Raw genomic sequence first — 12,044 nt, 5'->3', positions numbered from 1 at the left:
GCATTAAATGGATAAAAAGTGCAACATGTTCATTAATAAATTACAAATGTTGTAATATACTCTATTAGAACATCCCAAGACATGCTATCATTGGAAAATAATCCACCTTTTTTATTGTAAATAGTATTAGACTGAATAATTGGTTGTATTCTTAATTGCATGTAAGAGACTTTTTAGCTATAGAATGAAAGAAAGGAAACAAAACTTGACCCTTTTCAGTTGTCTAACATTAGGCCAATATCATATCTCTCTTTTAACATCCTAGAAAAAGTACTAGTTCAGAATTTAGGTTCATAATTACATAAGAATCTTTCAGTTAGGGTTTAGGCATCGTCACAGTACTGAGACACAGTACTTAAATCAAGGTTGTGTCTCTCTGCTCTACCTAATGATATGCCAGTGATCCTGACTCATTCTGGGCCATGGATCTGGCTGGCCCATCCTTCTTCTATTTCTGTATTGACAAGCAAGCGACCCGTGAGAATCATTTGCTGTTGCTGTGGATGGCGCCACAAGGACAGCCTAACTATTGCCATTAAAATTGCTGTGGATGGCCTTGCATGGATATTATAGATGTAAAGATATATAATAATAAAAAAAAAAAATGATGTAAAGCTTAAAAATGAACCCTCATATTGCTCGACTGCAGATTGTGAAAGAGTAACGATTCATAACGAGGCTACCCAGAAGAAGATCGGTTCCCTTTTCAGTCTGGTTTCCTCGCAGAATTATCCTCACGTCTACTCAGGGCCTTTTTCCGCGAGACCATCACCTCTAGCTTGCTCATTAGGGATCTTTAAGTAATCTACTGTGTGATAGTTAGCATTGTCACACGCACTATATGAATAAATTTCAATCGAATCTAGCCCCATTAGCATTTATGTCATAAAGGGTCCCCTAACTGCATTACGCAGAGTAAAAAAAATAAAATAAAAAAAAAAGTCACATAAATAATAGGCATAGCTAGTGTTATAAAAGGCAAGTAAGTTTTTTAAATAATGTGAAAAGAAAGACAATATCAGATAACTATGCTTTGTTTTGTGCTCTGCTCCCAGATCTGCCCTTATGATCATGGACACAGTTCCTACATTATTTAGTTCCAGTTCTACCAACACCCCACTGATCAGGAGACTAATCTTTGGTGCAGTTGTGTTAGATTATAGTCAGAGATGATGTCTACAGGATGGTACACTACCAGTCAAAAGTTTGGACACACCTTCTAATTCAATGTTTTTTGTTTAAGGGATTTATTTTCTACATTCTAGAACAATACTGGAGATTTCAAAACTATGAAATAACACACATGGACTTCAGTAATCCATATGTAATGACAACAAAAAACAGTCAGTTGTTATTTTAAGACACGAAGGTCAGGTGTTCTGGAATAGTTCTTGCAAGAACAGTATTGTCAAGTGCATTTACAAAACCCATCAAGCACCATGATGAAACTGGCTCACATGAAGACCATCCCAGGAAAGCAAGACCAAAACTTACCTGTGCTGCAGAGGAGAAGTTCATTTAGAGTGACCAGCCTCAGAAATCACCAATTAACAGCACCTCAGATTAGAGCCGTTATGAAGGCTTTACAGAGCATCAGTAGCAGACATATCTCAATATCAACGACATTATTGTGTATTTCGGCCGCCTTCAGCATCGTTTTACAATGTAGAAAGAAATAAACATCAGGAAAGACCATGGGATTAGAAGGTGTGTCCAAACTTTTGACTGGTAGTGTAGGTCTCCAGGAACAGTTGATATTTATGATGTTGACTGATTGACCCTCATCCATCTGATGGTCATCAAAGAAACTGTAAGTTGCTAAAAGTAAAGCAACAGCCCTTATAGTGAATCGATGAGCACAAATATAGTATGCAAGTCCAGTGTCCTCTTGGGCTTTATATATCATATTGAATTGGAAACGTCGGATTGGTTCATTTAATCAGATGTTTTAACATTGAACTGATTTCCGCTAACCTTCTATATGGTGTTTTGAATCTCACCCGCTCATGATCCATAGCAAACAGATGTGAAACAGACATACTCGCCTATATCCAATTGACTTTATTCAGCCTGAATTGAATTACACAAAAACATAAAAAAAAAATAAAATCAAAGCACTATTCTGTAATGACCCTTCCATTTATGGCCATCCCAACATGGGTACATTTTTTTTTTTTAATAGGCATAGTAGCTGTAGAGCAGCATCGCCATCACCACCACATGCTAATGGTTCACCTGAGGTTTGGGTTTTGAGGGATTTTCCTTTGATGCTACCAAATAAAGTGGAATGTTTTAGGGTTGGTGGGGTTAGTGTTGAAACAGACCAGGAAAATGGAGGGAATATGTAACTGCCCAGCAACCAACATTCCTGAACACTGTTGGGTGGAGAAAATTTAGGAAATTGTTCCATATTGATCCAGACTTCCTATACTAAGTATAGGATCATTTGCCTATTTAAAGTAATTCAGATTCGAGTCACATTATTTCTCATGCTTCCGAAGCCCCCAATTTGTGTACACCCATGGATACACTCTTGTAGAGTTCTTCAAACACTAAGTTGGGGGAGTTTCCTTATTATTTGCTTTTAAAATAAAAAGAAAAAAAAAGCTCTGAACATATTGCAGTGTAAACCAGTGAATTTTGTCCCGGGACAGGCTCTCACAGTGTCCCTGCTCCAGCATGTATGAGGATTATAGTTGTAGAGATATGCAGTTCAGCTTTCCTGAAGTGAAATAAAGCTGCTAAATGGTCAGGTAAACTTTTATTAATATTACTCTTGGAGGGAAAATTTCCCAACAACGACAATAAAAGTACCTTTTAAACATACGGGGCATAAAAAGACGGAGCAGATCCCGACCCTTGTACTCGAACGCACCTGCTTTAGCTCATAGGCTCGTGATCACCTCCAGTACAAACGATTTAATGTGGAGAAAACAGAAATGCATCTGAAAGCAAATGCAATCCACGCTTTCTGACCAATCAGGGCTCTTAGTGTGAAACTGGACCAATCATTTTGATCTACATGGGAAGTACATAACGTCAATAAAGATGAAAATTTGGAATGTTGCCCGTTCACGAAGAGACAAAGTAGGGAGCAAATTAAAGCATTTTCTCAGATGTAACTAGTGTTAAGCATAATAAAATGGTTTTTTTTTTTTTCTGATTCACAAAGTGCAAATTATTTTAACTTGATATTACATATTACCAGAATATGGAAACTTGTTTCCAAAATATAAGAATGATGGAGAAAAAAAAAGTACTTTTTCCCCCTTCATTTCTTTCCTTTTCTGCTACAAATCCCCACCCACACATGTTCCCCCTTACACGGTTTCTAAAAAGAAAAATGTCATGCTGTAACAAAAACCAGCTATACGTCACTAAAGAAATCTTCTCTTTCTTTCTCTCTCACTCCCAGGTACCCTCGTGCGTTAAATGGTTAAAATATATATTACGTTTCTTGTTAAATAGCTTTGCCTCTTGCACGGTCAGCATGCACCGGAAAGAGAAGACGAGAGGAGAGGGTTGATCCCCTTACACAGGCCCCGCCCCTTTGACCTCTCGATCGAAATCTCGTTTTTTTTGGTCCGCATGAAAACGGAAAGCCTCAACCCGGACAGTCCAGACGTTCGATCTCCAGTGTGTTAGAATGTAGGAGTGTGTGTATGAGTGAGAGAGAGAGTGTGAGTGAGTGTGTGTGCATGTGTGTGTGTATATGTTTGTGGTCCTTTTTGTCAGTTTGAACCAGCGGAGAGTGCGGATCACTGGAGTTTTGTTCCCAGCTTTCGTTGTCTGTTTCTGTAATAGAGCAAAAGCGTTTTGCTGAATGATAAAAGTTTAAAGGGAAAAAAAAAAAAAAAAAACAACCTATGAAAGCACAGGCTACATGAATAAATCAACAGGTGAATGTTACCTGGCTTCTGATCTGGTGACCGTGTACTCAAACCACAGAATATTGGGAATGAGACTTGTATCCCTCACTAGGAAAAACTCTGATATGGGCCTGAGACAGAAAGAAAAACAGAGTGCAAAAGAGAGACACAATTCAACTTCTTAATTCAATTATTTAGCTGATACTCACCACAGCTGAGTACATTTTTCAATAGCAGCACACTCCCAAAACATTTTATTCCTTTTAAATTTACCTACTTTATATACACCGATCAGGCATAACATTATGAGCAGTGCCAGGTGAAGTGAATAAGACTGATGATCTCCTCATCATGGCACCTGTTAGTGGGTGGGATATATTAGGCAGCAAGTGAACATTTTGTCCTCAAAGTTGATGTGTTAGAAGCAGGAAAAATGGCCAAGTGTAAGGATTTGAGCGAGTTTGACGAAGGGCCAAATTGTGATGGCTAGACGACTGGATCAGAGCATCTCCAAAACTACAGCTCTTGTGGGGTGTTCCCGGTCTGCAGTGGTCAGTATCTATCAAAAGTGGTCCGAGGAAGAAACAGTGGTGAACCGGCGACAGGATCATGGGCGGCCAAGGCTCACTGATACACTTGTGGAGCGAAGGCTGGCCCGTGTGATCCGATTCAACAGACGAGCTACTGTTGCTAAAATTACTGAAGAAGTTAATGCTGGTTCTGATAGAAAGGTGTCAGAATACACAGTGCATGATGGATCAACAAAATATTAGGCAGGTGGTCATAATGTTATGGCTGATCGGTGTATGTGTTCAATGTTGTCGCATGAATGCCATAAGTCCCTGTGTTAAGTAGTTACTATAAAGATAAGACTGTATTAAAATGAATAAATTTATAGACACCTGTGATTTGCCTTGCAGCAACACCACTACACAGAAACGGAATCAATACCTTCTGACCAATCAGAATTAAGAAATCATGCTTATAACTACAGAATTGTATAATGCACCTTTCTAAGGCTATTTATAAGGCTCCAAATGTAACAATCCCTTAGCACCATGTAAAAATGCTTCTAAAACACTCAGGCATCATATACAATTTTTTGTTCATTACAAAAAATATTCCCGATTTAAAAAATGAATCCTACAGTCTGTGCAATATACATAAACCTCTTCTCCTCAAATACAAATATTACATATCTGATTTTCATAAATAGAAATAAAAGTTTTCGGGTCATGTGTATAGATATTAAACCGTCTTGTAAATGATGAGAATGTGTGTGCATTACCAGGCTGCTATCTTGGGAAAGATCGGCGTCAGCACCTCCTGTGTTATGAAAAACCAGACCACGCCGACCACCATTCCAGCTATGCCCCCATATATCACCTGACTCCAGGTGTGGTAGAGAAGGTAAACTCTGTAAACACAAACAGATGATAAACACATTGACCGCTAATGCAATATTAAAACGATTATAGTAAATAAACACAAGCCTTACCTGCTGTATGACACAGACAAAGCCACGCCCAGTAGGATGATTGACAGCACGTGTCTCCATAACAATTCCACACATCTGGCATTGTTTGTCTGATGCATTCTGTCAGGGGGAGAAAAACGGTCTAGCATTCAGATTTGTTTGTTTTTTTTATTATTTCTAGCAAAAGGACTAATATCTAATAGTTTAATATTTCTGTTTTGTAATGCATCCATCATGGCAAGAAAGTTACTGTATAGAATGTGTCCTATCTGTTCTGTTTTGTGTCTTATTATATTCAAATGCATTATACTGACCTTGATAATGACTCACCTTAAATAAAGAAAGAGGAAAAAATAAACGACAAAGAACCAGATGAACTGTGAGTGGCTGGACGGCATGCCATACTCTGTGGTTACTGTGCTGTGGCCTCCTGAAATAACATAATACAGCATAAGCTACAGGCATGCTCACTACAACACAGTTATGTTATTCTGGGCATAATGAACTATAAATTCATTTTTTAAAACTGATTTCCAAACTGCAACTGGTGAAGCATTGGTGTGCCTCCTTCCACGAGTCTCCACACAGCCTTTATGAATGCATTTGTCAAGAGAAGGATGTATTGAAATCACTGGGTGTTTACGAAGAAATCATGTACACAATGTTTTGTAAATCAAGTTATATTCAATGTATAGACACTTCTGGGACATCCTGTTTAAGTGGAAACCCTTAGATTTTTCCTGTACAGGTGTCTTAAATGTCTCCGTACATACAACAAACTGTCCAAGACATGAATTAAGGAACGCTGTGCCCACTGTAGCATATGATTCCTGTTCCTGGCTGACAGGAGTGGAACCTGATGTGGTCTTCTGCTGTTGTAGTTATGCATTCGGAGATGCTTTTCTGCACACCATGCTTGTAAATGGCTATTTGAGTTATTGTGGTCTTCCTGCCAGCTCAGCCTCCTGATTAGACAATGAGCAAGGGCTACGGGTGTTCAAAGCGGGCGGATGAAAGTATGCACCGTTGTGATTTTGTGAATGTGTTGGTTCTAATTTTTGTCCCAACTCTAAACAAAGCCAGCTCTTGCGCAGGTTTGAGCTTGTGGACATGCCGTCTTGGTAACAACAATCCAAGAACAGTTTTGAAAACTATGTCAAATCCAATGCAGCTGATTCAGGAAGCCAAGTATGAAGAACAAGCTCCTGATAAACAATAATAATTAAAAAAAAAAAAAAAAAATGAAGGGAGGGGCTTACCTCCACATGGACGGGGCTCCTGTAGGATGTGCTTCAGCAACCAGTTTAGCCCTTCGTTCATCACCAAACCGGCGAAAAACGAGATCTGCAGGAGACATTGGATTCAGTCACTGATCTTACCGTGTAAAAGATCCGCTTTAGTACAAACATGATTAGATCTTTGCTCTAACACCACTAGCTCTTTCATTTACAGTCATCTATCTGAACAATGTCTACTAACAGCCAAACTTTTAAACGTACATACAGTCGAGACCTAAAGTTTCATTTCTGAGCACAAAAGCTGCATCAATACTATTTGAAATGATTTTGCTTTCTGTCAAAGGCTTAATCCACTTCTAGAGGAACACCTGAAGTGTTAAATGCTCAGACCTACCACAGCAGAGCAATACCCTGATGAGGCATTAAATATTATAGAGAGGTAAGAAGACTCACCGTGTGCAGCTCTCTCTTGAAGACAATGAGCGTGACAAATCCAACCAGGATCGCCATCGGCAGCAGACTGGCATACGCCAGGATCTGCCCTGCCAGATCACCTGTTGGTTAAAGAGAAAGAATAAATAAATCTAACAACAGAATTGTTAGATTGTTGGCTATGGAGATTCCCCAACAACTTTGACCTTGAGCAAGACTTTATCTGGTGTATTTGAACGCCAGCCATCAGTGAGTTAGGCTTATACCTAAATGTCTAAATTCTGATCTGAGGGAAATGTATATATTACATATAAAATATATTATATAGCATACAGATGAAAGCATTTTATTGTGAAGCAGCGTGGGTGCAGAGTTTCTTTCCAATCATGCAGGAGCGACGCCTGATTCCACCTCACGTGTGGCATCTGCTGGGTCTTGATGAAATCCTGCACCCACATCAGCCCTTTGCAGATAAGACTGGACACCCCAGATCAATCGACACAAAGACATATTCACTTGTTAACTGTTTTTTTTTTAGCAGACGCCTGTTTTGTTGTGTCCATATACAGCATTGAATGTCTGTCATGTCACAGTGCTGGTTAATATGAAGCTTTTATCATGGGGGCGGTGGTAGCACAAGTGGTCAAGACTCTGGGTTGTTGACCGGAAGATCAGGGTTCAAGCCCCAGGACTGCCAAGCTGCCACTGTTGGGGCCTTGAGCAAGGCCCCCAACCCACCCTGCCCCTAGGGGTGCTGTATCATGGCTGCGCTCTGACTCCAACCCCCAAGAATGGAATATGCAAAGAAAGAATTTCACTGTGCAGTAAGGTATATGTGACAAATAAAAACAACTTAAAACTCAACGAAATTAGACATTAAGGGGTTTATGTTTATTTTATTGTAAATAAGTATTTCTGTTCTTCCCCTAGCCTACTGGAGGCAATATTTTCATAGAAAACTTTCAAAAAACAAACAAAATGGTACGACCAAACCCATTTCTGCTCTCTAAGAAAATTCTGTATAAGGTTCTCCCAACAGAGGGAAAAACAAACCTCTCACACTGAAAGCCAGCAGTGTCCTGACTCATTTTAGATCAGACTTAAAGAAAAGAATTATTTTGTTTTTTACTTATTATTTGAAGAAAATGCCCCATTAGGTGATTTCCACTCCACCGGTGAAATGGAAAGCCAGCGGTTACTGGTTTAAAAAAAACTAAATCTATACACTGACTATACAGTTAGCTGTTTTGAGCAGGAAAATCTACAGTATGTTCTCCAGCACTCTTCTTGTTATTCTGTACAAAATGATCCCAATAAGAATTCCGAAAAAATATTGTCCAATGTTCTTGAAGAATATAGCTACTATGCTGTGCCATACTGGATGTGCAATGATACAGCGTATGTTTTGCTCTTCAAGCTCTCCGACTGGATAGTGTTTTCTTATGGTGCAATCCTGACTTTAAGCTGATGGACACCTTGTCTTAGCCTGTTATTAATGTGGATGATTTAAATCTGTCAATAATTAAAACTGTGTCATCCAGTAATCATGCGTTTCTGTTAGTAACTAGAGGTGTAGCGCAGCTGCTTATTATTATTTAGGCTTGTGTGTAAAGATGAAGGGAGACGTCCTTGAAGGCCCGACTTAAGGGCGGCTCTAGGCTTGAGGGATTCTTTTTGTACTCTATGGGGACTGATTTAATACACCTGCACTGAAGGGAAATTAAGCTGCGGTTGTGTTATCTTTCCTGCACCATGGATGGGATAGGCCTAGAAACATGAATTAATTCTCATATTCCCCATTTCTATCATAGCCAGCATTAACATCCTCAGAGACTTGTTCTGAAGTAGCTCTTCTGTAGGACTGCTCCACATGCACATCAATGAATCTTAGGCACCTATGACCCTGCGGCCAGTTCATCGGTTATCCTTCCTAGGATCACTAGGTACTAATCACTGCATACCACCCAAAAGACCTGCTGAATTGGAGAAGCTCAGATTCAGTCACCTAGCCATCACAATTCGGCCCTTGATCCTTGCACGTGCTTATTTTTTCTACTTCCAACACATCAACTGCCTAATATATCCCACCCATTGACAGGTGTCACTATTACGTGATAATCATCGTTATGCATTTCACCTTTCACTGGTATTGATGTTATGTCTGATCCGTGTTTATAGATTTCCCTTTTGAACGTTATACCTTACTCACGGTGTACAAGCCGATCCCAATAAATTCTTGGCCATATTCTGCAAGACTGTGCTACAACACACATTCTTCATGTTAGAATATAGGGTAAAGCTCCTCTAATGACGTGCATCACTGTAAAACCAGCTTAAAGCATTACACAATAAATTGCTGTAAACATGGCCATGCAGTTGACAAAATGGAAATGAAACATGATAATGGACCTAGAAAAAGGTCCCAGAATCATTTATTAATGCTACATTCACACATTCAACAACTCACAACCAGTGACTGGGGTCCATTCACTTTCAATGAGAGTTGGCGACTTTCAGTGACATTAGCGATAGTGACCATTTGCGGCTATATGTGGGAGTGTCCAGTGTTGTAAGAAAGTTAACAAAAGTTTAACAAATATAGAGCAGCTCGGTGCAGCGACTACCAATGGGTGTGAAGATAGTAGAGCGCATAATGCTTCTCCTTCATCTCATGGTGCAGGATATGGTGCAGATAATCACTGCTGAATTTTATACAAAAATGCCAAATCTGCCACCAGACCGTTTCATTTTACTGGGAAGAAAATTGATGTTATTACCATGACAACCCAAAGTCACAATGTCTCCAGATATCAGACTTTAATAGTACAACAACTGGGGACTTGCAGTGATAAAGTTACTGTATGTGTGAAGACAGCTCAAGTCAAGTTCACTTGTCGGTTTTCACACGGCCATTTTCGACTAAGGCGGTCAGATCATGCTGTTTGATTATGTACACAAAATGTAGTATATTTCTGCAACCGCAGGTCAAGGTTCCTGGAGTGTCCCTGGACTACAGTACTTTCCTTGTAGTAAGGCCTGTTGATTTGCTGATTAGTGAGCAGGGACAAAACAATAACGCCTACAGGTAAGCGAGTACTCCAGGAAAAGGGTTTAAGAACCTGTGTGTTAAAGATCTTCGTGTCAGATAATATGACATGACCGTTTCAGACTTTAGTAGTCAGAAAACTACACAGAAACCAACACTGAGTAAATCCTCGTGCTCCGTGTCCTCATTTCACGTCCCAGGATATTCAGTGGGTGGATTTTTAGTCTGTCTTAATATAGCCATCCTAAAAAAATAACAATAATTGGGACGACAGCCTCCTCTTGGATAGCTCATGGATGTTTTCACTCCGACGCATTGAACAGGACCAAGCCAGGCTCCACTGCCCACCAGCACGAGCTCATATTTCCCCGCTAGTTCCTATCTGTCGTCACGTGCCAGGGAATCCCGCTAGCTGGCTACTGTCCGAAACCGCATGATAGCGTACTAAATAATATGCAATATATATATATATATATATATATATAGTACGGAAGCACAGGTCTATGACAAATCCTCATAACACTACTAAATAGTAACAGTGCAGACAGGAGGCTTTATGGGTCGCACTATTTTTGACATACTGTTTACTATAATAGTATGCAGGCTGGCCACACCTTCCTCAGAAAACAACAACATGGATGTTACAGATGAAGACTAAAGTGCACGTGCTATTACACCGAACGTGCGCGAGGTCAATGACCACGTCTAGTCTGACCTAACAGATAAAGTTCTTTATAATGCAGAAATAAAATCCCCAAAGCATACGCGTCTGGATAAAAAAAATAAAAATAGTCTGCTGCAGGTTATAGTTTCATTCATTCACCCAAATTATAAATATATATAGATATAAAATAAAAAGGGCTGTTCTTTCGTTGGGGTTTCTGGGTAATCTTGATATGATTATAAAGACAACAACAGCTAGTACGCTAGCTCATATTAAAACACCTTGGTGTCTAAAAGTCTGTTTTTTTTTATTCGTTTTTTAAACAAAATTACAGACAGGTATGGAAGCTCACACTGGAACATGAGCGATGCACCCCGACAGCATCTTAGCAGGTTAGCTAATAACATAAAAAAAACAACTTGGCAAGTTAGCCGGCTAGCTAGCTTTGTCGCACTCTGAAAGGCTTTCCTCAAAAGTGATGGCCAGAAAGTAACTAAATAAATATTACTAATAAGACTGTAGAAAAAAATCAAGGCGATACTTTTGAGTTTTGTGAGTTTAGACGCAATTAACAGTTAAATGTCTAATGCCAGCAAAAGGGAGTCCCAGACACAGTAGGGAGAGTACATGTATAAACGCGCATGCGCGCATCAAATGCACAATTCGGCAGCTCCAGTTAAACTCCCTGCGATCGTTATTTTCTTTCTCACCCGTATTCCGTTTAGCCACGCCCTTCGAATATAGGATTGGATGGCAGTGTCCCACCTCCTAGGTGGGGTTAGCGTAGACTGCATGTAATTCCAATAGTATCCCAGATAATAATTACACGCGCGGCCACGGAATTCTGACCAATCGCAAAGCAGGAGGTTGGGTTTTGTCGGAATATGAGTGGAGAAAAAAACAAATCGCCTGAACGAAGTATGCGCGCTTTCCTATGGTATCACTATTTGGCAAGCAATCCCTTAGTCGTGTCCATTCAGTTGTAAAACCTCGCACAGCGTTTCCAGCGAAGACAAAGTGCTGTTCGACGACGTGACTCACTTTAGTGAAAAACAAAGAATCGAAATTTACACTCACCAGCTGGATACTCTACGTGCGTTAAAGATATCGACTGCCATCGAGGTGGTGCCGAGCACTGCTCTTCCGCCGCCATCTTACCCGGACACCGGGCATCTAGATTCGACGAATCAGCATGGAACGCCTGTGCGGCTTCAGCCAATCAGCGCTTACCGCGCGCCGTCAAGATAATCGGCCATTCACCATGGAGATTCTCAGAGGGGAAAAAAGTCTGCACAGGAACCAGCGTCCAATCAAACAC

At 40.1% G+C, this 12,044-nt stretch overlaps 1 protein-coding gene across 1 annotated transcript; it reads right to left on the bottom strand.

Moving 5' to 3' along the window:
- Positions 1 to 1,691: 1,691 nt before the first annotated feature.
- dolpp1 (dolichyldiphosphatase 1) lies at positions 1,692 to 11,948 on the bottom strand. Its single transcript, XM_058415006.1, has 8 exons — positions 11,804 to 11,948; positions 7,038 to 7,138; positions 6,606 to 6,690; positions 5,677 to 5,776; positions 5,368 to 5,466; positions 5,158 to 5,286; positions 3,911 to 4,000; positions 1,692 to 3,795 (listed from the first exon to the last, which is right to left on the bottom strand). The coding sequence occupies exons 1-8, from the start codon at positions 11,877 to 11,879 to the stop codon at positions 3,759 to 3,761; spliced, it is 717 nt and encodes a 238-aa protein (XP_058270989.1). The 5' UTR covers positions 11,880 to 11,948; the 3' UTR covers positions 1,692 to 3,758.
- Positions 11,949 to 12,044: the final 96 nt, after the last annotated feature.

Source organism: Hemibagrus wyckioides, linkage group LG18 (assembly GCF_019097595.1).
Source record: "Hemibagrus wyckioides isolate EC202008001 linkage group LG18, SWU_Hwy_1.0, whole genome shotgun sequence".
In the NCBI taxonomy this organism is placed as follows: domain Eukaryota; kingdom Metazoa; phylum Chordata; class Actinopteri; order Siluriformes; family Bagridae; genus Hemibagrus; species Hemibagrus wyckioides.
This window is presented reverse-complemented; position numbering and strand designations above follow the sequence as displayed.